At 44.5% G+C, this 27978-nt stretch overlaps 1 protein-coding gene across 1 annotated transcript; it reads left to right on the forward strand.

Annotated features, from left to right (window-relative positions):
- The first annotated feature begins 13937 nt into the window (after nucleotides 1–13937).
- On the forward strand, nucleotides 13938–26002 carry MCM5 (minichromosome maintenance complex component 5). Its single transcript, XM_066576265.1, has 15 exons — nucleotides 13938–14187; nucleotides 18223–18349; nucleotides 18939–19067; nucleotides 19326–19498; nucleotides 19581–19736; nucleotides 19842–20008; nucleotides 20616–20787; nucleotides 21365–21476; nucleotides 21580–21723; nucleotides 22399–22641; nucleotides 22839–22951; nucleotides 23043–23171; nucleotides 23869–24011; nucleotides 24103–24230; nucleotides 25538–26002. Exons 1-15 carry the CDS (start codon nucleotides 14018–14020, stop codon nucleotides 25637–25639), a joined length of 2208 nt encoding a protein of 735 aa, XP_066432362.1. The 5' UTR covers nucleotides 13938–14017; the 3' UTR covers nucleotides 25640–26002.
- Nucleotides 26003–27978: the final 1976 nt, after the last annotated feature.

Consider the following 27978-nt stretch of genomic DNA (forward strand, 5'->3'; position numbering starts at 1 on the left):
CTACAAGATTTGCATATGTCGGGGCTATATGTTCACTGTATGCATATACCTTAAATAAGGAAAAAGGAATGTGATCCGAGCCATATTTCGTTCCAGCCCAACTACGGTGTGCCCACTCCTGATTCCTTTGTTTACATCTAATGCCACCATAGAGACACCAGTGCCAATTATTATTGATCATTACTTCACATTGGCGTCATTACTGTGGTTCTCTGGCCACTATATACAGTTTAGATTCGACTCATGTCCTGAACAAGGTTGCCAAACATCTGCAAATACAACAGCAACACGTAAAAATGGGCACTTTTATCTATTTTTATTGTGACTGTAATTAATAGCATTTTATAGTTCCGAGCAAAAGGATTTATCCAGGGAGAAAAAAATAAAACCAGCTGAAAGTGATGACAAAATATTATTCACCCCATCAGATTCCCCGTCAGTCCTGTTCCACTGCTGCCTGGTCTCTCTCAGATACTCACTTCTGGCTGGAGTAGTGATGAAGTCCCAACACAAGGACATGTGATCGCTGCAAAGGGGCTGACCAGAGATTCAAAAAAATGTCTGCCATCTGGTGGGTATTTGGTTGAATTCCTGGACTACCCCATTAATCACTGGCCGAAATGAGTGAGTAATAGGCTGCAGCAGTCATAGGTCTCTGGAGTCGTAATGTCATTGCTGACTCACTGCAGCCAAAGTGACGACCAAAAGGGGATCGGGAGTGGCGGGATATCAGATGAGGTATGGCTTTTTTATACTTTGCCAAAACGAAGTTGTTATTTTTTTTTCTCCTTGGATAACCCCTTGAACAATAGTAATGTCTTGATATTAGTATCTGAGCTATAGACATATATTACTTATAACCTTTATGGCTCATTATAGTTTTCGAAGACGCAGAAGAGGAGTCAGGTTCTGTACCAGTTACATAAATTAAAATCTCATGTTTTATTTCTCCAGGAGACACACTTGCATGCAGGGCATGTTCTGGCTCTGAGAGATAGGCACTTTACAGCATGGGTCCACAGCACAAACCTGACAACTAAGTCCAGGGGAGTGTCGATAGCTATCCACAGAGCGGTACCTCATGAGGTCCTGGACATGGTAACTCATCCGGAGAGGCGCTTTGTCTTCATAAAGGTCAGAATGTGGGGCAAACTCTTCACTCTTGCAGCGTGGTACCTTCCCAATCAGAGTCCTGTGCAAATGGGTAGAACATTACATAGCAAGCTGGTGAACTTTGCAGAGGGTGTAGTGGTACTGGGGGGCGACTTTAACTTACCTCCTTGGACCCTGAAATAGACAGTACTTCTGGGCAGTAACAGTCTCAGCCATGCGACTCTATATGTTTCTCAAGGCCTTTAGACAGCTGCAACTATTGGATGTCTGGAGGGTGACTCATTAAACACAGGGGCGCCTTAAGCGTGAGAAGGCCACCACAGTTGTTTCCCTGCTGGCCAAGATTAAGTCCCTAAAGACAATGTTCCGCCAGTAAGGCACTTTAACCAGCCAGAACAAGCTCCTGAATACAGGAAAAGAGCTGAGACATGTCCTTGATCAAAAAAACTTGCGTTTTTACGATTGCTTGAAGCGCTACTCCTATGAGCATGCCAATAAATGTGGATGCTCTCTGGTGTATTGTCTCCGCAGTAGGGCGAATCTCACATATGTTCCCCACATATTAGACAGTACAGGCCACAAGAGACATGACCCCAAAGAGATCACGGAGGCATTCCGTGCTTACTACAACGGACTCTACAATATAACAATATAAGCGCTGCGGAATAAGTTGGCGCTATACAAATAAAGATTATTATTATTATTATTAGGTCAGCTTGCTGATATGCCCCCTGACAGCCGGAAGAACACGATTGACGAATATATCTCGGGGTTGGGGTTCCGTGAAATCCTTACCCCTGTACTGAAAGATACGTTTAACCAAATTTCGCCCTTGGCCCAATTCCCTTCACAGTCACTTATGGCCCATATTACGGTGCACCTCAAGCCAGGGAAAGATCCAGGGCTGTACCCCAGCTATAGCCCTTTCATTAATCTTAACCCATTAAGGACCAGCCACTGTATATATACGGCGGCTGGTGCTGGGCTTTCAGGACCACCGATCGATCGTAAAAATACGGCGGTGCTCTAAGTCTCCTGCCTCTGCAATCAGTCAGAGACAGGTACGGGTTATCAGCTGTTAGTGACAGCTGATAACCCGAAGCAGATGGCAGGAGGGGTTTTTAACCCTTCCTGCCTTCTGCTTCCCCGATGTACAGCTGTCGGGGCAAAGTGAAAGTAAGAAGTTCTTTCACTACGGGAGCCTCGGGGGGTCATGTGACCTCCCGGGATTCCCTGCTACTGCAGAGCTGGAGGGTCAGACTTAGACCCTGGCAGCTCTGCAGGTGACTAATGTCACCACAGGGGTTGCTTTCCCCTGTAACTGAGGGTCCTATGGACTGCCCAGCTACTGTGGGAAAATGTCAAATAAAGTTTAAAAAAAAAAAAAAGTGAGTGTCCCCCAGAGGTCTTATATGACGTCATAGGGGACACAGATAGTAAAAAACACAATTACATACATCAGTAAAACAAAATAACAGAATAAAACAACAATACATACAAAAGAAAGCGAACACAAAGCAGACGCCAACAAAAACCGTCGCCGTATGCGCCCTGTAAACCAAAACCATACATACTATATATCAAAACGTCCGAAATAAATAGAGGAACCCATTTCCATACTTTATTTTAGTGTAAATATAAAAATAATTTTTAAAAAAACTATAAATGTTAAAAAAATCATTTTTTTTAGCATTTTACCCCCAATAAAACTAAAAAATGGAAAAAAAAGTCAGTGAAAAAGATATTAAAAAAATAGTCCAATATGTCACGGGAAAAAAAACGCAGCAAAAATAATTTTAGTAGCTAAAGGAAAAAAAATGGAGCAGTAAAATCGCCACATGGGTAAAATCCCTAAAAAGTGTCTGGTCCTTAAGGTACAAAACAACCTGGTCCTTAAGGGTTTAATATAAAAGTTGTTCTCCAAAATTCCAGCGTACAGGCGGACTCCCATTCTGCCGATCCATTTACATAATGATCAAGTGGGATTCGTAATGGGTCAGGAAGCTAAAGACAATACTAATAAGACCCTTCTGTTGATCAGTCAAGCAAAGCAGTTGTCGCAGACATTTTGTGTCCTCTCAATGGATGCAGAGAAGGCCTTCGATTGCGTTAGTTGGGACTTTCTGCGTTCCTCCTGACGCGGTTGGGGTCCAAGTCCTTGAATTGTACCGGAATCTGTTGGCATGGATTCGTGTGAGCGGTCTCCTGTCCGACCCAGTTCCTATACGGAACAGGACGAGACAGGGCTGCCCGTTGTCCCCCCTTCTCTACACAATTGTTATGGAGCATCTGGCTATGGCACTGAAAAACAATTCTGATGTACACAATCTGCATATTGGGAAATAGATTTGCAAGGCCGGTTTATATGCAGTCGACCTTTTGATATTTAGCCACACATTTCGTTTCCAGCGATTTCTTCAGGAATTCTCTAAATTTGGGCGTCTAAGAAATTTCAGAGTAAACCTCCACAATCCGAAGCCATGAATGTCTCCTTCTTGGCTGGTGAGGTGGCTCACTTAGCTGACCAATTTGATTTTAAATGGCGAGCAGCTTTAATCCAATACCTAGTGGTGCTTATTGCGACGGACGTTTCTTCCCTATACCATCTCAACTATGTTCCTGTATTAGAGAAAGTGACTCGCGACCTGGACAGTTATGCTGTTAAACAATTGAGCTGGTTCGGACGAGTCTTAAAAATGCATGTGGCCCCAAAATCTGATACCTCTTCCAGACCTAGCCAATTAAGCTCCCCGTGCAGTTTTTTAAACAGACTCAACAGGTGTTTTGTAGATTTTTCTGAGTGTGTGTGTGTGTGTGTGGGGGGGGGGGGGGGGGGGGGATAGTTGTATCAGTTACCAGACCATGTCTCATACAAAACACAAGGAGGGAGTGAGTCTACCTGACCTTAAAATCTACTACTCAGCCACGGTTCTCACTAGGCTACTGGACTGGCATTACCACGCCGGCTCGAAACAATGGGTGGGTCTGGAGACAGCGCTGGAGTGGCCTCATATACGCCTACTGCCGTAGATCTCCGGAGAACAGACCCGCAGCTTTCCCTCACACTCCCCTGACCCTGAACTGTCTTGATGTATGGGATAGGTTGACGGCTAGAGGTGATGTTGTGATCCGTAGAGGGGCTCTATCCTCCTTATTCAGCAACCCTGCATTCTCCCCGGGTCAGGAGAAGCAGAGCTTCCTTTGTTGGAGAGGAGGAGGATATATGGTGCTGCCAGATAGCAAGTTCTGGGGGTCTTCCATCATTTAATGATTTACAAGCATCCCCATATGGGGTTCTGGCACAGGTCAGCTACCGAGAATACTGATGGGTTGGTTTTGAGCGTCCCTATATCTATTTTGTTTGCTATTAGAGGGTTTATCCTCCTACTCATCTGATGCTCCTTTCTCTCCCCCCCCCCCTCGCTTTTTCTGTGCCTTAGGTTTTAAGATTTCTACTTGTCTGTTTGTCTTTCTCTAAGGATCCAGTTGTTTAAAGGTTGGGTTTTTTTATGATTTAAAGGGCCAGCTATGTCAGTGGGCTTGGTTTCCAAATGATTCATTGCGCAAGCATAAATACAGTAGGGGTACCTGTCAGGTATTTAGCATTTGTGATTTTTCATTTTCCTAGCCCCTGTATCAATGTTGCAGTCCTGTGAGATCAGCTAGTTGTTCTGTTATTATTGTGTAAAATTGCATAAACGTTTTAATAAAAACATATTAAACATAAAATGATGTTTGTCTGTGATTTTTTGTTTTCCAGAAAAAAAGAATAATCAGGTTGACAACCATCATCCTGAGTCCTATTATGCCAAGATAATCTGGATCCATGCTTACCACTAATGGTTACATGAAGGTCTTCTGTACCCACTGTGGTATATCAGGATGAGAGTGCACTGACAGCGTCTGCAACCTTTGACCTGTGTGCATAAAAGCCTCCTTTGGTTGTTTTCTCTATTCCGGCCTTGGAACCTGTTGGTATGACAGTGAAACATGTTGCCAAATTGTTTCCATGAAGAAGCATGTACTAACAGTCCTGGTTGAGTGTCGTATGGAACTCGTACAGCTACAGTATATGTGAGTGTAATGTTTTAAAGCACAAGGTTGCACAGGCTCATTCACTTTGGCATAGGAGGTTCCATTTGGAACCGGTATTAGTGTATCTTGACGCCACCAGGAAGCCCTGGTGGAGTCAAGATTGACAGTGGGGTAACGCCCCCTGTCATTGATTGGCTGCTTATCAGCTTGGCCTGCAGGTCCTGGAAGGACAGTAAGCAGTTCGCGAGGATGACAGGCGGGAGGTAGGAGACATGACTCGGCGGCTGTCCCGGCGGTGGCGCAGCACATGTGCATGGGAGCGGGATGCAGGGAAAACTGAGGCTGCGGCGGCGGGAGGGACAAAGTAGTGAAGGGCCGTCCGCCCGCCTGTCCGACCGGCAGATAAGCAGATGCGTGGGCAGCATATACCTTTTGCAGTGGTGATGGCGGTGGATCGGGCGTCAGGAAGCAGAGAACTTAGCCGGCGGCCGGCAGGCCGACCTGCCAGCGGAACCGATGCGCAGCCAGCGGCAACATGGGGGATGAGCTGGTGAGCGGCAGTCATAAAACAGAGCGGCTGCGTCGGCTTCCGCAACTCTGCAGTCAGGCATCGGACGCCTGGAAGGCGGGGACGGCCGCTCCGCTCACACTCATCGCTGCAGCGTTTGCATTGATGACTGGCTGCCCTGCTTCTTTCACCTGACGGTTAATTCTGTTCTTAGGTGTACATTATAACATGTTTATGGTCCCAGCTTAGACTGGTAACATTGAAGTCACCATCAGCCTAAGGCAGCAGGGCAGCCAGTCTACAATGCACACTGTGCTGCGAGGACCTTAGTGTATTGACCCTATCGGGAGCTGGGGGTGTGACAGGGACGTTCTCCCTGTCAAACTCTTAGCTTCCGGTGGCGTCAAGATACACTAATACCTTTGGAACCACTATCGTTAAATTCTTTTTCGAAAAGAAGACAATATAGCACAACATGCTATACTACTTCATCTTGTAAATAGGCAGAAGCCTGGCTGGAAACTGAACAGACCCCATTATAATCAATGGGGTCTGCTTGGCACTGTTTGGTTTCGTCTTAAGACGGATCCATTTGGCCAGGGGCGCTATTTTCCTTAAACGGAGTAGGAAATCAGAATCCCAGGTACTGATGTGAATGAGCATTAATATTTGTCTAATACACAGACAAAATGTTCTCTTGGTCAGTTTGCTCTCCATAAAACAAGAAACCATAGTAATGTTCCTCTTGAAGGAGAAGATATGTCAGTAAGCTCAATATTTAGGAGAATTCTGCCTCTCCAAGCACTTCCTTATACAGATAGTTAGCTTCACATTTCCTCAAGGAGAGCAAATTCAGTCAGTAATCTACAGATTAATGCAATATTATTCTGAATTGAGGAAGAGTGCCACCTAGTGGATGAAAGAAATATTAGTCCAATGATCAGAGTGTATTCACTGCTGAAGTGTAATTCATTTAAATAACTAAAATTTGATTAAAACTTACATCAACGACTGAAATTAATGTTATCAGGACATAAATAATTGTTCACACACTATGAAAATTTCTTGCAGAGCTTTTTGTGATCTAATCAGCGTTTACAAATTATGATAATGGAAAGTGAAAAATGGATTGGATTAGAAATTTACTTTGTAAATGAATTCTTCAGCGTTTTCAAGCCCTATGTTTGCTGTTAATGAATGTATACATTATTGTTTACAATCCTAAGGCTGATGAGAAGCTCATTATGCCCGAGGAAGGACCCTGAGAGGTTGGAAAGCTCGCAGTAACATCATGTATTTTTGTTAGCCATTAAAAGGTATCATATCTACAAGATTGCTTGGTTTCTCTTGCTGGGAACAATCACATTTTGACCTAATATCTGTCACCGTAAATAGATGCTCACAGTTGTATTAGGTGAACCATCAGCTCTTGAAGTTTGAGGTCGAAACGCCGCAGCTATCTGCCGCTTTTTTACTAGAGTGGAATAAAGGTGTTCCATTTGGATCTTGAATTACAGCTCTGTGCTGCTGGTGTTCAACAATTTTGGCTCTTGAAGTTGATGTGCTGGCAGACCTTTTCACAGGGTAATACGGTACTTTCACATCTGCTGCGGGGGTTCCGTTTTCCTTCTTCGTTATGAGAATAGACAAGGGGAACCACTGACCGTTACAGGTCCGTCTTATGATGGAACCGAACAGCACCGAATGGACCCTATTGACGATAATGGGGTCTGTTTGATTTCCGCTCAGCTGACCCTCATTTTACCGTAAGAAAAAGCGCTCGACCCAGCGTTATTTTTCCGGTATTTTTTGCCGGATGTGCAATGGAACCTTCGAATTGAGGTTCCAGCACTGATATGAACCCGGCCAAAGAGAGAGAGAGAGAACGAAAAAAGGAGAAAATGTAAAAAATAGAGAGTGAGAATGATAGTATACGAAAGAGATTGTGCTTTAGTTGTATTGTATACTTGGAATGTCAATAATACTTTGGTGTACCCAATATCGGGTGAAGTAAATTGCTCCATAATATGCATGCACTATATTAATAAAGGAGATTACACTGGTCAACAGTGAAAATCTTTCCGACTTAAAAATAGGTATTTCTTAATAATTTCATCATGGAAGAAATGAAAATGACATTGAATACTTTGAGTTAGCTCTTGGCTCTGAAATGTAGCCCATTTACATTGAATTCATAAAGGACTTTGTAAAGGGGATGAACCAGGGTGGAGAAGCTTTTCAGAACCTCAGAAAACAATTCCAACAGCTCAGTGATGCTAAAATTAAAGAAGGCATCTTCTTAGAGATAAAAACTTTGAGCAAGTTCTTCAGGGTCATGAGAAAGCAGCTTGGGAGGCATTTGAAGATGTTGCGCATGGCTTCCTGGGAAATCGAAGAGTTGACAACTATGTTGAGATTGTGAATAAACTTCTAGAAAAGTACCATCGATTAGGTTGCAACATGTCACTCAAAATCCATTTCCTACATACTCACCTGGACATCTTCCCTGACAACTGCGGTGCTGTGAGCGATGACCATGGAGACCAATTCCATCAGGATATAATAATAATCTTTATTTATATAGCGCCAACATATATCACAGCACTTACAAAACAGGGGAAATAAAAACAAGACCACAGTTACATGTTATAATCAATTGATGGAGACAGTAGGGGTGAGGGTCCTGCTCCACAGAGCTTACATACTACAGATAATGGGATGATACAGAAGGTAAAGGGCTGGAGATGTGCACGGTATGGCGGGATGGAGAGTGAGGGATGCTATACACATAGACAATAGTAAAATTGGGCCATACAGTAGCTAAATCGGTATGACTGCAGGTGCCGGTTGGTTGCGGCTAGCAGGGATTGCAGTTGGTAGGACAGGTAGCATGTTATCAGTCGGAGTAAAGAGGGGTTTGATTTAGGGGATGTGGTATGACTCCTTGAAGAGGTGTGTTTTTAGGGCACGCCTGAAGTTTAGTGTGTCAGTGATTGCCTGGATAGCCTTTGGTAGCGCGTTCCTGGGGACTGATGCTGCTCTGGAGAAGTCTTGGAGGCGGGAATGAGAGGTTCGAATTAAAGGATCACTTAAAGGGGTTGTCCCGCGCCGAAACGTTTTTTTTTTTTTTTTCAATAGCCCCCTCGTTCGGCGCGAGACAAACCCGATGCAGGGGTTTAAAAAAAAAACGGATAGTACTTACCCGAATCCCCGCGCTCCGGTGACTTCTTACTTACCTTGCGAAGAGGGCCGCCGGGATCTTCACCCACGGTGGACCGCAGGTCTTCTCCCATGGTGCACCGTGGGCTCTGTGCGTTCCATTGCCGATTCCAGCCTCCTGATTGGCTGGAATCGGCACACGTGACGGGGCGGAGCTACGAGGAGCAGCTCTCCAGCACGAGCGGCCCCATTCAGAAGGGAGAAGACCGGACTACGCAAGCGCGTCTAATCGGGCGATTAGACGCTGAAATTAGACGGCACCATGGAGACGGGGACGCCAGCAACGGAGCAGGTAAGTGAATAACTTCTGTATGGCTCATAATTAATGCACGATGTATATTACAAAGTGCATTAATATGGCCATACAGAAGTGTATAACCCCACTTGCTTTCGCGGGACAACCCCTTTAATCTAATTTCGTTAGCAGAGTGGAGAGCACGAGCTGGGTGGTGGATTGAGATGAGGGAGGCAATGTAGGGCAGCGTGGTGCTGTGGAGTAGAGATGAGCGAACGTACTCGGATAAGCACTACTCGTCCGAGTAATGTGCCTTATCCGAGTACCGCTGTACTCGTGCTGAAAGATTCGGGGCGCTCCGCTGCTTACAGGTGAGTCGCAGCGGGGAGCGGGGCAGAGCGGGCGGGAGAGAAGGAGAGAAAGATCTCCCCTCCGTTCCTCCCCGCTCTCCCCTGCAGCTCCCCGCTGAGCAGCGCGTCCCGAATCTTTCAGCACGAGTACAGCGGTACTCGGATAAGGCACATTAGTCGGACGAGTAGTGCCTATCCGAGTACGTTCGCTCATCTCTACTGTGGAGGGCTTTGTGGATGAGGGTGGTGAGTTTAAATTGAATTCAGTATTTGACGGGCAGCCAGTGCAGTGACCGGCACAGGGCAGAGGTGTCCGAGTAGCTGCTGGACAGGAAGATGAGCCTGGCTGCTGCATTCAGGATGGATTGGAGAGGAGAAATGTCTGGTAAAGGGGAGGCCGATCTGCAGCGAGTTGCAATAATTGAGACGAGAGTGCATGAGGGCAACAGTGAGTGTTTTAAGCATGTCCACAGTTTGAAAAGGGTGGATTCTTGCGATGTTCCTGAGGCGCAGCTGACATGTTTGGGCCAGAGGTTCAATGTAGGGGGTAAAGGAGAGATCGGAGTCGAGTATAACCCCAATACAGCGGATGTGTTGTATGGAAGTTATGGTGGTGCCATACACTGAGATGGAGATGTCAGGATGAGGTCAGTTAGTAGAGAGCGAAAACAATGGTAGGTCAGTTTTTGAGAGGTTCCGTTTTAGTTAAAGAGAGGACAAAGTGTTAGGGACAGCATACAGACAGTCAATGGTGTTCTGGAGGAACGGTGCTGTGATGTCATGGGAAGAGGTGTATAACAGGGTGTCGTCAGCAGAGAGATGGTACTGAAAGCCATATCTCTTGATGGTTTGTCCAATAGGGGCTGTGTAGATGGAAAAGAGGAGAGGGTCGAGGACCGAACCCTGGGGAATCCCAACAGAAAGGGGAAGAGGTGGAGCCAGAAAAGGAGACACTGAAGGAGTGATCAGATAGATAGGAGGAGAACTAGGAGAGAGCAGTGTCCTTTAGGCCGATGAAGCGAAGCATAGCGAGGAGGAGTTTATGGTCAACAGTGTCAAATGCTGCAGAGAGATCGAGGGGGATCAGTAGGGAGTAGTCGCCCCTCGATTTGGCTGTCAGGAGGTCGTTTGACACTTTAGTCAGGGTGGTTTCTGTTGAGTGTAGAGGGAGGAAGCTGGACTGTAGGGGGTCGAGAAAAGCGTTTTCTGAGAGATAGCTTATAAGGTGAGAGTATCGAAAATGGAACGAAGGTATCAGGGAAAATGAAACGCTTCTCTGCTTGCAGACCACTGTTGGACAGTGCCAAGAGAGGCCACAGAAAAGGGGTACAAGCGACTAGGAAAGAGAATCCGTTAATGTGATTAAGCCCTTTTATTTGAAGTTAGTGTATAACTAAAAACAGATTTAGGCCTCATGTCCACGTGCACGCACGGATTCAACTGCTGAATCCCACAGCGGAATCCAGTTGTGCCTGCAGACTTGGACAGAGAAATACATTTTCTTACCTGTCCAGCTCCAGTGCGGGTCTCCTCCATGCTGGCCGGATCTTTTTTCTTTTGCACAGTGGATGCGCCTGGACGCGCCGGCGACGTGCCGGACACATGCAAAGTGCTTTTTTTTATCTGCTTTCCCGCAGAGCATCCATAGTTACAGCTGTGGCTGCGCCGCGGATCGAACGGCTTCCATTGACTTAAATGGAAGCTATTCCGCGGGATCCGCGGAAAAATGGAGCATGCTGAAATTTCTTCCCGCGTGTGCGATCTGAACGCTGGGAAAAAAAATCACATCTGCATGAGACTCGTGCGGATGTGGACATTGGGCCTTAGGCCTCCTAAACAAAAGGTCACATTCATTTTCTTCGACCTAAATTTAGGGTAGTTTAGTTATTTTGAGAAAAGAAAGAACTTCAAAGCGTATTTTTACATGCGAACTTGCAAACCTCTTGGGCTCTTCGCCTGCCAAAGAGCCTGAGAGGTTCGCAAGCTCACTGTAACATCATGTATTTTTGTTAGCCATTAAAAGGTATCATATCTACAAGATTACTTGGTTTTTCTTGCTGAGAACAATCACATTATGCTCTACTGGCTAACATGGTACCAAACCTTTGTTTTCATTCTCCAGCTAATCCTTGACTCTGTAGACTTTGTAGCCCAGACATCTTTGACTTCTCTGAAAATAACAGTACCACACACCGTGTCGCCTAAACATGGCAGTGCTTACTATGTCCCAGAAATAAAATATGATCTACACTGTGCCCTGAAATAAATAACAATACAGTACACTGTGCTCCCTGAAATGAATAATAACATATTGTGCCACGTGAAATGATCTTTTCTTCTCTAGCCAGGTCCAGACCACCATAAAGATTTCTTCCAGCCATGACTCATCTCTACTCACTCTCCCCATCATGCTGCTACCCTCAAATCTCCTTTTAGTGCCCCCTACACAGTAAAAGTTACCACAAAATAATAATGCCCCCTTTATAGCCCCACAATAACTAGTTCCCCTTTGTAGCCCTCACAACAATTTATTCCCCCTTTGTGACCCCACAGTTAAAAGATCCCTTTTGTTGTTTTACAGTTATTAGGTCCCCCTATTCTTTCAGCACAGTTATTAGGTCCCCTTTTGCTGATTTTGCAGTTTTTAGGTTCCCTTTGCTGGTTTAGGAAAATAACAAAATTACTATACTCACTTCTTTGGCTCCCTTGGACTGCTGCATTCATTGTCCCACCGTTCTTAGCTGTCTTCCTGGCAGCCAGTGTTGTGTTGGTGTGTGACGACCATGACCAATTTCTACTATTGTTTTTTTTTAACTTTTTTAAAAATACTTAGTAAAACTTTATTGATCTTGATTTTACATTCTTTTTTAGTCCCCAGAGGGGGCAACAATTTACAAAGTGTTCATCGCTCCTGCAGTATAATGTAATGCCTTAGCATTACATCATACCGCGTTCTAACAGGCATTCTATCAAGACACCCCACGGGCATAGCTTAATAGGCATTCTGCCATGAGAGCCCTGGGGCATTTCAGAATGCCTTTGGCTGCCATGACACCCGCACGGCTCCCTACGATCTCATCCGGGACCCCGGAACATCAATCGTGGGATTTAAATGCCGCTGTCAAAATTGACTGTGACATTTAAAGGGTTAACAGCTCCGATGAGCCGTGTGACTTATTGGAGCAGTTGACGCCAGGTGTCGACTGTAAGAAACAGCCAGTGCGAACATGTAGGACGTAACCTTATGTCCTCTGTCATTAAGGGGTGAAATCAAACGATAAGTGAGAGAGCTAATGATGATTTTTATGCATGCAGAAAAAGAAGAATGAATGAAAATCAAACTATTTATCGTCTATCTTGCGGAACGATTATTATTCATTTTTGCGCATTCGATTTTTTGAACAATATTCATTCTGCGTAAAAAGTCCTTAAGTTATGGTGCTGTTAGGGGACATAACAGGGAGTTGGGTGCAGTACTTTTTATACTCATCCGCACCCGCAATTCAGCTGTTTCTTCCTCTCAAGTGCCAGCAACACACAAAAATCTGACTCCTGATTTCAATGAGAGCTGCGTCTGCAATTGCAAGCACTGGCCACTACACAGGGTCGGTGCAGCGGCTTCCGCTCCAATGTAGCCCGGCACTGACAACCAGCTCTGCCTTGAAAACCCATTTACGTAATTTCTATGAATTCTGTCTGTATATTCCATTTTTGAAGCAGAAAATCGGAATTCAAACGGAAATAAGCAATATTGGGGTTTTTTCCTTGTTAATTAAATGGGTTTTTAAAAATACAGAACGCTGTTTGCTTCCAGTCGGCAGCACTGCGCCATAGAAAAAAGGTAACAGAACAGAGCAGAGGCAAGCTAAATCCAGTTTTTCTGCTCCAAAAACGACACAGACAACATTCATATGGGAAACGCTAGCGCAGATGTGAAGAAGCCGTGGCAGAGTGACCTGGCTGTAGCGGAGGGGCATGAGTGAGGTATCCCGCTCTATTAGAAAGTGACTGTCTTCTGCACGCAGCCCCTTTAAATTATAATCTGATTTTAGAAGCTCTAGTTTCTACATGTTCTTCATAGTTCCTGTGCATCCTTTTGGCTTCTGCCGATTTTCAAATAAGGGCAGATCTGCTGTAACTTTAAAAAAAAATATTTTTTTATTAATACACTACAACGTGAATTTGCACAATTAAAATCAAGCTAACATAATAAAGTCTAACAGACAGCACCATCTTCTCGTATACTACAGGTTAGGAAACGCAATGGTCTCCAACAAAATGGCTCCACACATGAGACGTACATTTACCATACGTTCACTCTCTAGCAAGCGCAGACTATTCACGCATGCGTATTTTAGTTTTCATATACCTCGCCTACAATGATTTTTTTTCTCCCCCAGAACGCCAGGCTTATTAACCAATAGAAAACGAGAGTGGGCGGTGCTCTGTCAGTGGCGCGGTTTCTGTTCTGGCGGGAAAGTAGTCTTTTCGCGCGCTTTTGCTTAGTGGAGAAGTCGCCATTCTGCTCTCGCTGTTTTCTGCTCCTTACCGTCAGTCATGTCCGGTTTTGACGATCCCGGTATCTTTTACAGCGACAGTTTTGGAGGCGATCAGCAGACGGGAGATGACGGACATGCCAAGAAGTCCCAGCTGAAGAAGCGCTTTAAGGAATTCCTGCGGCAGTATCGCTACGGCACGGACCGCACCGGCTTCACCTATAAATACAGGTCTGAACGGAGCCCTCCGTGAACGTGCAGGCAGTAGTGACAGCTGTAATGGTTGTAGACCGATCTGATGTGTACATAATTGGAGCACGTCTTCTTTATGGCGTCTCCAGATGACTGTTTGCACAATTGCGCACACTTGCATATTAGCACTGCGAATTGGGTAGACTTGTGCACATATTGGCACATTGTACTATGAGTGACAGCAACTGCTGTGATTTAAAAGGCGTTATAGCCAAATGAGGTCTAGTTGTGTGTTTGTTTTTCATGGAATTGTGCAGCTCGCATAGACTTCTATTGGGCCCTTGGTGCGCAAATGTGCACAAAAAAAATACAGAGCGGGTCATATTTTTTCCGTGCGAGCATAATATGGAGATGTGAATGAACCCAACCTATTGAAATCCATGGGTTATATTCTTCTGTATATTGTTCACACATTGCCATGGAATTTCTGTACAGACCTTCCGCTTGGAAATTCCGATACATGTAGGCCCAATGTCTACGGGGGGATTTGAATTGCGGAAGATCCGTAGTTCAAGCCATCCATAGAGAACCATGCACGTCTGCAATGGAATTTAACATGCGCAATTGTTCTCAGCTGCAGGCTGGGACGGATTCTGCTGCGGGCTCTCGCATGCAAAATCCGACCTGCCCGGGGACATAAGGCCTAACAGTATCAGAAATAACCCGTGCGGAAACTGACTTGCTTTGTGGAATTTAACATGCACAATTGTTTTCAGCTGCAGGCAGGGTCGGATTCTGCTGCGGGCTCCCGCATGCAAAATCCGACCTGCCCGGGGACATAAGGCCTAACAGTATCAGCAAAGTGGACGAGATTTTGAAAGTCTTGTTTACATACTTCAGAAATAACCCGCGCAGAAACTGACTTGCTTTGTGGAATTCAAAGCCACAATATGTCAGCTATGTCTCTGCTGCGGAACTCGCTCAATGAGGGGGTGAATTCCGCACAGGAATTCGCAATAAAACCTGCATTAAATGGTGCATGTATGGAGGCAGGCATCCCGCGGCTGATCTGCTGCAGTGGGATATCTGCTAAGGATCTGATGACTGTCTTTGGGTTATGGAAGTGATATTGATGTCACAACATTCTCCATCTAATCAACAACTGATTGTCTGCTCTGTTATTAGTGGAGGTAAATTGGCTTAATGTTGTGGAAATAGAAAAAACCGAAAGGCATTTAGGCCGGCTGCACACGACCGGGTCGGACTCCGCAGCGGAATCCAACCGTGTGCCCATCGCCTACCTGTCAGTCGTCCTTTTTTTTTTCTTTTTCTGTACAGCCGATGGTGCGGCCGGCGCACGTGTGCAGCACAGATATTGCCAAGATGATGTGGATCCCGCGACCTTTGCACAATAATGATTGCGGAAGTGCGGCGGGTAGGACGTCTTTGTTGGCTTCAGTGGAAGCTGTCCGTGCACAAACCTCATGAAAATAGAGCATGCTGCTTCTTTTGTTTGGTGTATATCACCCCCCCCCCCCCCCCCTCCGCAAGCGGAAAATCGCAATTGATTTCTGCTTGTGCGGGACAGAACGCTTTTCCATAGCATGGAATGGACTGTAGTTGCTGCGGAAACCATACACTCATGCCTGCTCCTGAATCCGTATTGCAAATCCACCCATGTGCAGCCAGCCTTAAAGGGGTTGTCTCGCGAAAGCAAGTGGGGTTATGCACTTCTGTATGGCCATATTAATGCACTTTGTAATATACATCGTGCATTAAATATGAGCCATACAGAAGTTATTCACTTACCTGCTCCGTTGCTGGCGTCCCCGTCTCCATGGCTCCGTCTAATTCCAGCGTCTAATCTCCCGATTAGACGCGCTTGCACAGAAGGGTCTTTTCCCTTCGGCTCGGTCTGGCAGCAGCAGCGTTCCAGCCTCCTGATTGGCTGGAATCGGCACACGTGATGGGGCGGAGCTACGCGATGATGCGTACAAGGGGCGGAGCCAGAACGCCGCTGCTGCCGGACCAAGCCGAAGGCAAAAGACCCTTCTGCGCAAGCGCGTCTAATCGGGAGATTAGACACTGGAATTAGACGGAGACGGGGACGCTAGCAACGGAGCAGGTAAGTGAATAACTTCTGTATGGCTTATATTTAATGCACGATGTATATTACAAAGTGCATTAATATGGCCATACAGAAGTGCATAACCCCACTTTCGCGAGACAACCCCTTTAAGGCCCTTTTACATGGAACAATTATCGTTCAAATGAGCAGAAGTGAATGATCATTCAGTGTAAATGCAGCTGACGAATGATCACTTTTCGTTCATTCTATGCAGGCATAAAAATAGTAATTGTTGGCTTGTTTACTAATCCTTCCGTTTAAATATTGATCGGTCATTCTTATTTACTTATATAGTGAATGAACGATTTCTTGTTTGAATGAGCTGGCGATATATAAATAGGCTGCCTGAGCGAACAAGCGAAGTCTAACATTGTGTGCTCATTTCAATGGCTGAGGGCATCGTGCGTGCTTTTTTTTTCTTCTTTCTTGCACGTGCAACTGTGCTTGAACTGCGTGTGCAAAAAGTACAGCAAAATATGCTGATAGACACCCAAAAACTCAATACCCATTCATCAAGAATACATGTGCTCAATTGGAATACGGCCTAATGTCCTAAACATCTGCACGGGTGTGGACATTACCGCTGGCTTTTTAGCACAAGCGTTTAGACTGGCAGATGACCACTGGCTGCGGGGAGCGTTTACACTCCATGATCCAGCTATGATTTTCATGCTGGTTGAAGGGGAGCGACCAATGAGCTGTAAACGAGTAATACACAATGGCTGCGCGTTCAGATGTGACGATTAGCACGCATGTTTGGTCTTTTGAACAAAATTTGCACAATAATCCTCCCATGTAAATGGCCCTCTATTACTTATAGGAGTACTCCAAGGACTAGAGTCACACTTTTTGGTCTCTGTTCTGTTTTTGGGCATAGAAACGGAATTAAACAGATCCTTTTACCCCGTTTATTTCAATGGGTTTTCCAAATAAGGTTTTCCATTTTCTCCCATTCTGTTTGCTTTATTTGTTCAGTTTAAAAAACAGCAACCAATCAAGGTTTTGTGTTTTTTGTCTTCTCTCCATTGATGTCAATGGGTTTAAAGTTTATTTATTTTTTTTTATAATTGTTTCTCTGCTCTAAAAAATCAAACAGAGAAATGGAAAGCTCTAACGCAGGTGAGAATTGGGGAATACCACAGCGGAGCCAGTCACAGCGCCCCCCCCCCCCCCCTCCCAGAGACCCCATATATCTGGATCCGTTGCCCGACGTCCCGCACAACGCTTCGGCGCGCATGCGCAGTAGAGCGCATGACGCACCGTGGATTATGACTATAAACAAGGCCTTAAAGGGCTGGTCTGCTTTCTATTTAGTTACACAATAGGAAATCATACCATTTTCTAATATACCTACCTTTCTTTTAGCTGTGCAGAGGCCAGTCTCTTTCATGCACTGGTCTGTCTGTGGTAATGGGTGCAAGTCATGTGACCCACCAAACAAGTCATGTGACCTCTGGTACGCAACTGACTTTGATCAGGTATGAGGAAAATAGTAGATTATGGAGGGGCAGAACTACTGCAGCATCTGATTTTGAAAATCGTCTCGTGGCGCTACAAAGTCACGCAACTTTGTATCACCACGAGAAACCACAGTCATATTTCACGGACCAGCGATGTGATATTGCTGCGATTTGTCTTTGTTTTTTTTCTCTCTCCTTCTCTCGTGGCGATGTCGTATCGCCCGTGTGAACGAGGCCTTGAGGTCATTCGCAGACGCGCGCACACACCCCTGCCCTTCCTCCAAGTAAGTGACGTACTACTTTAAATCTGTCGCTCTGGAGGTACTAAAATATAGCTTCTGGTACGTCATAATGGGAGTTGTAGTTTTGCAATAGGTGGAGAGCTACAGGTTGGCGGTCACAGTTCTTCAGAAACCCATTCTTTATATAGTGTTGAAAATGTTCCGTTAGTTAATTGCACATTACTAAGTGGATATTTGATTTCAGAGATGAACTCAAGCGTCACTATAACCTTGGAGAGTACTGGATTGAGGTGGAGATGGAAGATCTGGCCAGTTTTGATGAGGATCTTGCAGATTATCTATATAAGCAGCCCACAGAACACCTTCAGCTGGTGAGTTATCTTTGAGTATCCTGGTATGTTATCATAGTACTTTATGTACATCAAACATCTTAAGGCCCATTTACACACAAAGACAATCTTTCAAACGATTGAGAGATTGACAGTTCTAGCGATCCTTTTGCATAAACTGCTAGTGGACACTAATGTCCATTAGCAGTTTATTACCTTCATTTGTGTGTAAATGAGCCTCCAGCAGCTGTTTGCAAATCCTAGCATGTGGTCTGGACTTTGCACTCAGCTGCATTGTCTTTGCATGGGCTATCGGCTTAATACAATGTAATCAGCTGCTCCTGTGGAGAACACCATGCGGTCCCTGCTATCTCTCAGGCTGAACGATTGATTTTTAAGCTTGCCTAAAAATCATTGTTCAGCCGAAAGGGTGAAAGATGAAAGCATTTACACGCAACGATTATCGCTCAAAAGCCATCGTCTAAACCTATTTTGAGCAAGAATTGCTGCGTGTAAACGGGGCTTAAGTACTCCATTATGGCGTATTGTTACCAGCAGCTGCTGACAACTTTTCTTTGACTGAAGCAATGCGCTTTACAATCTTGAGAGCTGTTAAATTCTTATCTTCTAGTTGGAGGAAGCTGCTCAGGAGGTGGCAGACGAGGTCACACGTCCACGTCCTGCAGGAGAAGAGGAGGTACAAGAAATTCAGGTCATGCTGCGTTCTGATGCTAATCCTGCGAACATTCGGAGTCTGAAGGTATTTGCATTTGCTGACATCTTGTCTTGGGTTCTGCTAAACTATGACTTGAAGTCACATCTTCAATCGTTGCTGTAGTACAGAACACCACAAGCTGCACTGCAGCTCTAGCAAAATGGGACATTTGGTGGTTTAGTGTACGTCTTCTGAAGACATGGGATATTATGTTTGATTCTTCTATATGACGTTATACTTGTATAATCTGTACACTGGTGATGACTTGGTTATTGGTGTCTTAGTTTCCCATTTCTTTCATAGTCAGAGCAGATGTCTCAACTTGTGAAGATCCCTGGTATCATTATTGCGGCTACAGCAGTAAGAGCCAAAGCTATAAAAATCTCCCTCCAATGCCGCAGCTGCAGAAACACAATCGGGAACATTCCGGTGCGACCTGGCTTGGAGGGTTATGCCATGCCTCGGAAGTGCAACACGTACGTTCATCCAACAAGTTGTCTTATAGTTCCTCACTTCAGACACTAGTCCTTTTACTCACATTCTCTCCATTGCCCACAGGGAGCAGGCAGGTCGACCCAAGTGTCCCCTGGATCCATACTTCATTATACCCGACAAATGTAAATGTGTGGATTTTCAGACGCTAAAACTTCAGGAGTCTCCAGATGCTGTGCCACATGGGGAGCTGCCCCGCCACATGCAACTGTACTGCGACAGGTAAGGTTCAAGCTTGTGGATTATGTACTGTCATTTGAGCTCGTTCCCCATAGAACTACACCAATTACAAGCTCTACCAAAAAACTCATCTCAATTTCTCACTAGGTATCTCTGTGACAAAGTAGTTCCAGGAAACAGAGTGACAATCATGGGTATCTATTCAATTCGTAAGAGTGGCAAAACGTCCAATAAAGGCCGCGATAGAGTAGGAGTGGGTATTCGAAGCTCCTATATCCGTGTTGTCGGTATACAAGTAGATACAGAAGGCACAGGTGAGTTGTATTGATCTGTTCAATGGTTTAACAGGTAGCGGCAAAATCATCATTTCACTAGTTAAGTTTGATCAGCAAATGTCTGCTATCAGTAATTAACGCTCTTATGGTGCCCGTACATGTCGCTGCTTATCACTGTAACCATGTTCGATTGGAAGGTCCAGGTACCACCTGGCGGTTAGTGGTGACTTGCTTACTGTTGGATACTGAACCAGGTATGAGGACCCCTATACAATCCATATAGGTATGGTTTGGTTACAATATATCTGGAAAGAAGTCGCACAGCAGGGGGTCGTGAGCAGCATGTTACTGTATTGCTGTTGATACAGTGCTTCATACTACTGACGATACAGTGTATCACATTGGAAAGTTTTAAATGGGGAATTGCCTTATTGGAAAGTTTCGCTCTGGCAGACTTGATCTGGATGGATGTTTATCTGAATATCCGCTATGTATCCCTACATTTTGAGTCACTACTTCCTTTTAAAAACAGTTTCTAGGTATTCTCTGACTCAAGTCAATCAATTGCCTTTAGACAGTATGTTAATGTCTTCAAATTTTTATATATATATATATATTTTTATTTTTTTTTGTCACCCATTTAAAGGAAGGAGCGCAGCTGGTGCTGTGACTCCTCAAGAAGAGGAGGAGTTCAGACGTCTTGCTTCCAAACCTGATATTTATGAAACAATTGCTAAAAGTATTGCCCCATCGATTTATGGCAGTAGTGACATCAAAAAGGCCATTGCATGTCTGCTCTTCGGTGGATCCCGTAAAAGGTGAATTTCATGCATTATGTATAAAATGCTGCTATAGTTAAAGGGGGTTGTCTGGGATTATGAAAGCATGGCTGCTTTCTACCAGGAACAGCACCACTCCTTTCCACAGGCGCTGTGCGGTATTGCAGCTTAGGCCGGTTCACATCAATGGAGTTGAGCTGCAGTATGGGATACAACCCCTGGACAGATGTGGGACTGTTTTGGGGGAAAATGTAGTGGTTTTTCTAATCCTTATAAAGGTTGTGAATGATAAAGATTTAAATCTGATTAAGACTAACAGCGCTCATTGTAGTATCGAGTTTAAGGCATGTTCATGAGTAGCCTAGAGTTTGTATTTTCCACTCCATTCGTGCGGAATATCCTCGCCATGTTAAAGTGCCTTATGGAAAAAATTAGGAGCGTAAATTGGTGTAGTGACCTTCAAATGAGCTGAGTCAAATCCGTGGTATAATACGCACTTGACGCATGCATATTTTTCGCTAATGGAAATGCATTTCTTGTGGATGTCGTCTTCTGCCTTTTATGTATTTTTGCGCTGGGCTTGTTTTCAGATGCAATGTTCTAATCTTTTATTCAGGCTTCCGGATGGACTCACTCGTAGAGGAGATATCAACCTGCTGATGTTGGGAGACCCGGGAACTGCCAAGTCTCAACTTCTGAAGTTTGTGGAGAGGTGCTCGCCCATTGGGGTAAGATGCATTTCAGTTCCTCAGCATGTAGTGAATTCTTTATTCCTCCTCGTATTTTGCATGGTACATACAGAAGTATAATATAACCTGTGTTGGTTTTCAGGTTTACACGTCTGGTAAAGGTAGCAGTGCAGCTGGTTTGACTGCTTCTGTCATGAGGGATCCCGTGTCCCGTAACTTTATTATGGAGGGAGGTGCCATGGTGTTGGCAGACGGAGGAGTCGTTTGCATTGATGAATTTGATAAGGTAACCTTATTAAATGACTGAAAATATTTTACTAGCTGAGTAGATGCTGTTTTAAAAGTTGACTGCATTTTTAGATCCTTTACACAGAACGATTACCGCTATCGTTGGGTTGCAGGAATCTGAATGATGCATTTGCTTATTGGTATTCAGTTTCTGCAGGCATAAAAATCAAATCTTACCGTGTTTCCCCAAGAATAAGACTGTCTTATATTTAATTTTTGCCCCAAAAGAGGCACACTGTCTTATTTTCAGGGGATGTCTTATTAATATTTACCTAGTGGGCGCTGTCCAGGTCCTTCCCGCTAGTCTGCGAAGTTCCATAGCTCCACCGGGCTTCGGATTTTGCAGAACAGCGAGAGGGACCTGGACCATGCCTGCATAGTAGCCAAAAATCAGGGTAGGGCTTATTTTGGGGGAAACACAGTATGAACCACTGCCTGATTACTGTGAATGGAGGAGCGTACAGAAGCAATCTTTAGCTTGCCCTGCTTCTCTTCACTGAGTGGTCCTCGAACCCGCAGGAGCGATTATCACTGGGATGACTGCGTAAAAGGACCCATAGACATACGTGTGTGTTTCCTAAAGATTCATGCATTGCAAGCACTCAGTTTGAATAAATGTATTCTGTTTTTTGTATCAAGTGTTTTCAGTAACTGATGAAATTACTTTCCACAGATGCGAGAGGATGACAGAGTTGCAATCCACGAGGCAATGGAGCAGCAGACCATCTCTATAGCAAAAGCTGGTATCACAACCACCCTGAACTCTCGCTGCTCAGTGCTTGCAGCTGCCAATTCAGTGTATGGGAGATGGGATGACACCAAGGGTGAGGAGAATATTGACTTCATGCCCACCATTCTATCAAGATTTGACATGATCTTCATCGTCAAGGATGAACACAATGAGCAGAGGGATATGGTAAGAATCTTTTTAATCTAAAATCTGTAATATTTGGTAAAAATTTTTAGTCCCTGCTGCCCAACTGTACAGTTCATCTGGAGGCATTGACTGAACATTGCACAGTCTTGAACGGAGTTTATGGGCATCTGGTAGAATCTCCCATTTATATCACTGCTCTTTTTATTTCTTGTTAGTAACCTAATTCTATTCCACAGACTCTTGCTAAACACGTCATGAATGTACATCTTAGCGCTCGCACACAAACTCAGTCTGTAGAGGGAGAGGTGGAACTTAATACCCTCAAGAAATACATAGCTTACTGCAGAGTGTAAGTGAAATCCTAGCTTTTGCCATTTCATATAAGCTTCCTTGTTTTTAAGGCTTCCTTATTTTTACTGGTTTTGTCTTTAATTGCACAGTAAATGTGGACCTCGTCTGTCAGTGGAAGCGGCAGAGAAGCTTAAAAATCGTTATGTCCTCATGCGTAGTGGTGCGCGTGAACATGAGAGGGAGTCCGAGAAGAGGTCCAGTATCCCTATAACTGTCAGGTATGGAATGGAGTCTTCAATATTTTTTTGTAACTTTTTAAGTTGGTTGTGTTAAGGGGACCCTTCACCCGCCCCCCTCCTCATTCCTTTCCCGTTCATAAGTTTTATTTGGGCATAGGAACATTATAGAGTAGTGCACCCATCTATAAGAGCAGCTCCCATTCTGTTGGTGTTTATGCTGTCATGTATAATACTTTTTGCTGAGGGAGAAAACCCCAGCCAGCGAGCTCCCCTGCAGCAGAAATCGGCTGTGAGTTGACACAGAACCTGACACCTATGACTGTCATTGTTTTATATGTTTATAGGGTTCTTTCCAAGATTACATTAATTTTTCAGTGCGTCCTATCTAAAATCTTTTAACGAAGCGGTCACCTACTTTTAGCACTATATGCTACACTTATGGGCTAAAAATAAATGAAGCGCTGAGACTGGGGATGTAAGTGTTATACTTGCCACATGCATTGTTCCCCCTGGCGTGAGTGCTGGGCTCAGCGGGGTCACCTACTTTTAGCCCATGTCGCATTCCATGTACTGTTAGGAAGGTATTGGTCTTTTGACAAAAATGTCGGATTATGGGACGACCACTAATATTGTTCTGTGCCCCTCTGACTTTGGGCAGGCTCTCCCGACACGTGACTTGTTTTGCCCGGCTATATATGCATGAGTAGATTTTTATATAAAGGTCATTGATTTGCAGACAATTGGAAGCTATCGTCCGGATTTCAGAATCTCTTAGCAAGATGAAATTACAGCCCTTTGCCACAGAAACAGATGTAGAGGAGGCGCTGCGGTTGTTCCAGGTGTCCACACTGGATGCTGCCATGTCAGGAAGTCTCTCTGGTAGGTAGAATGTGAGGAAGTGGCTTCACTATGTAGTCACACTGCAATTATGCGTTGGCCACGTAATACTATTTTATTTGACCCCCAACAGGAGTGGAAGGATTCACCACACAAGAGGACCAAGAGATGCTGTCTCGTATTGAGAAGCAGCTGAAGAGGAGGTTTGCTATTGGCTCTCAAGTTTCTGAACACAGCATTATCCAAGATTTCCTTAAACAGGTGAGAGTGTTAGAGTAAAATTCCAGGATGTGAGGGGTGCAGGAAGGTAGGGGGGGGGGGGGGGTATATAGTCACAGCCCATACCTTTTGTGAATGGTGGACTTGTGTTGCCTACATATGGGTGTTATTGCTCAGTGTCATCCTGCCTGTGATGTAAGAGGACTGCTGAAAAGCTTTCTAGAGATCAGGAAGTGATACTGGGGCCCTTTTACATGGGACAACCGGTCAAGCACAGATTCCCCACAAATCAACCCAGCAATGATTGTTCCCATGCTTTTACAATGGAATGAGCATCACTGAGTGAATGGGAGCGGAGCTGGCCAGGGATCACTCTGGCTCGCCTGCCTCCATTCACAGTAAACAGGCTGTTTATGAACAACTTCTGCTTTACATGCGCCATTTTATGCATGCAGAATGAGAAGCCAGCAGACTTGGTCAGCGCATGCATTTACACTGAATTGCTCAAAATCTCGCTGGGTGTGGGAATCTTAATGACTTATCTGTCCGTGTAAAAAGGAACCCTTGGGCTCTGTAGTAAGTGTGAAAAATGCAGATTTGTGGGTTGTTTTTTTTTTCAATACAGATTGTCACAAAGTTAAGAAAAAAATGCCCAAAGATTCTTAAATGTTTAACACAATGTGATTTGTATGATCAATCATTTTCTGATGACTCATTCATTTTAATCTTAATGTACTTTTATGTGTATCTGTGTTATTTATATGCAAGGTTGTATTAAATTTTTTGTGTGTGTGAATGACTTGAGTCAAAATTCTGTTTAGTAAATCTATAATTTTAGCTTCTTGGCAAAATGTTCTTTTTTTTTTTTTTTTTTTAGCATTAAAGAGGTCTTAACAAGTTTTAATACCACCTTGGGGAGTTCTGGTTGTTTAAACTGTCCTACTGCATCATAATTGTGGGCTTGTTTGGTCAGTTGAACTTTAAGCATCCTAGTTATCTAACAGTGTAGTAGCCAGATATGTCTATATCCATTTAGGAAATATTGAAGGGAAATATCCAGAGGGAATAAAATGTGTAAAACTGTGCTGGAATAACATGCCATACTCTTCTCACCTGATGCCCCTGCTACTTGTACACCACTGGTGTTTGGCTGTAAAAGTCACATGTCCCTGGTGGTGGTGCTGGCTTACTGCAGTAGGAACCAAATGGCAGCGGCATACTGTGGGACTGGAGCACCCAGGTCACATTAAGTGAAAGGAATGTGTGCCCCTTACCCCACCCCCTGAATAATCCTTTCTAACATATACGGTTGGTCAGATGCTATTAATGTCTTGATTTCTTGTTTCCAGAAATATCCAGAGCATGCGATTCACAAGGTTCTGCATCTTATGATGAGACGCGGAGAAATTCAGCATCGTCTTCAGCGGAAAGTCTTATACCGCATAAAATAAGCCAGAAGAAAAGGTTGACACAATTGGAGTTCTCAGTATTGATGTGGAGCTTCATGCTAGGAGGACTTGCATGCCATCATTTCCTCTGCAGGGGTGCGTCAATGGATTTGGCCATCCAACAAGAGTTATACAAGTCTCTAGGTCAGAGGGATCACTAAAGATGTATGTATATAAATGGCGCTAGAAGTAGGAGTGGTCAACTTACATTTTCAGTTAACAATAGATTATTGCTGTCCTATGTGTATAATACCTGTTCTAACATATGTAAGAGTTATGCTTGGATTTTCTATGTTTACTCCAATTTAAATAACGTGTTCTTAATTGATCAGAAAAAAAGCAAATAAAAATGTTATGAGTTGCCTTGTTCAGTTTCCTCTGTCATAAATACTTCATGTATCAGTCTTCATTATATCGGTAATGTTTTAAAGCAAAACTCATAATCTCTGCTGCTGTCCTAGTTTGGTGCCCTGAGATTGTCCAGAGTGTGGATAATGTTTGTAGTCTAATCTAGCAATGCACTGTGGGTGATCAGGTAGTCTAAAGATTGTCAGCCATCTTGGACAGCCAAAAATTGGCCGTGGAACAGAGGGACTCCAAAGTTAAAAAAAAAAAAAAAAAAAAGGTCCCAGCAGCATTCAATGTGTATTCCCCAAAGGGAGAGGTGAAAAAATGCCAGCCGCTAATAAAGAGTCTGAGCCCGAAGACTCAACAGTCAAGTCCAAATATATGTATGCTGCCACTATTCTTTTATACGTGGAACAGAGGGACATCAGTATACCTCCGGTCTTTAAAGGGGTTGTCTCGCGAAAGCAAGTGGGGTTATACACTTCTGTATGGCCATATTAATGCACTTTGTAATGTACATCGTGCATTAAATATGAGCCATACAGAAGTTATTCACTTACCTGCTCCGTTGCTGGCGTCCCCGTCTCCATGGCTCCGTCTGATTTCGGGGTCGTCTTGCTTTTTTAGACGCGCTTGCGCAGAAGGGTCTTCTCCCTTCTGGTCAGCCTGGGCACGAGCGGCGTTCTGGCTCCGCCCCTTCTACGCATTGCGTAGCTCCGCCCCGTGGCCGATTCCAGCCAATCAGGAGGCTGGAATCGGCAATGGACCGCACAGAGCCCACGGTGCACCATGGGAGAAGACCCGTGGTGCATCGTGGGTGAAGATCCTGGCGGCCATCTTGGAGAAGGAAGAAGTCGCAGAGCGGGGATTCGGGTAAGTAATTTTTATTTTAACACATCCCTTGGGTTTGTCCTGCGCCGAATGGAGGGCCTATGCAAAAAAAAAAAAAAAAGTTTCGGCGTGAGACAACCCCTTTAACAGCTGTAGCACGTCTACTTTTTATATCAGAGGCTTGGTGCAATATCCATAAGCCACAGTCATTGCCTCCAACAATAGTAGAGCAATAGGCATTGAACAGCGCATATAAACGATGCAAAAATAGGGAGTATTTGAGAAACCCCAGCACAATGCACTGTGCAAAGGATTTTCAGCCCTTATCAAGCCACACAAATGTATAGCATCAACAAGATTAATATAAACCTCAGTGCAGACAAAATCCATCTCTGAAGCCGCAAAATACTTAAAGCTGAAACAAATTGAAGAAAATTTCTTTTTAACCCCTTAGTGGCGGCCCTATTGCCTTTCTACGTCCTGGCCTGCTGGGGTTAATTCCTAGAGGACATAAAAACATGCCTCCTCTAGGAATGAAAGCCCTGCAGGCTCAGGACGTGATAGCTCCATGCTGCCGGTTACTGAAGGTAGCTGACAGCATGGAGCTGTCGTCCAGGGCCGCGGGACCCCACCCCCGGTCACGCGATCGCCGGTATCCACCGCTCTATCGTTTTGGCCACTCAAGGGCTCTACAAGTGGGCAATGGGGCCTAAAACACCTTCAACCAAAATGTCTGTTCTGAAAACCACCCGCTGCTCCTTTCTGTTAGGGCCAGTTGTGCATACGAACAGATGATTAGGGCCACAATGGGTATGTTTCTGAACACGGGACAAACGGGGGGGTATGCATTTGTGGGTGAAAGCCTTCATTCATATGTCTGCTGTGCAAAAAAAAAAACTTTAAATCACTTAATTGATTTTAAAAAAAAACAAATCGTAATTTTTTCCTTCTGCTTTTGCTTTGATTCATTCAAAAACTGTTGGGTCAAAATACGCAGCACAGCCCTAGATGAATGTGCTAAGGTCTAGTTTCCAAAATGAGGTAATTTGTGGGGGTCCTCCGTGTTTTGGCCGCTCAGTGAATATACTAAGGGGTGTAGTTTTTAAAATGGGGTAATTTTGTGTAGGTATCTAGTATTCTGATTATTAGGATATACCTGTGAT

The sequence above is a fragment of the Eleutherodactylus coqui genome, chromosome 8 (assembly GCF_035609145.1).
Source record: "Eleutherodactylus coqui strain aEleCoq1 chromosome 8, aEleCoq1.hap1, whole genome shotgun sequence".
In the NCBI taxonomy this organism is placed as follows: Eukaryota; Metazoa; Chordata; class Amphibia; order Anura; family Eleutherodactylidae; genus Eleutherodactylus; species Eleutherodactylus coqui.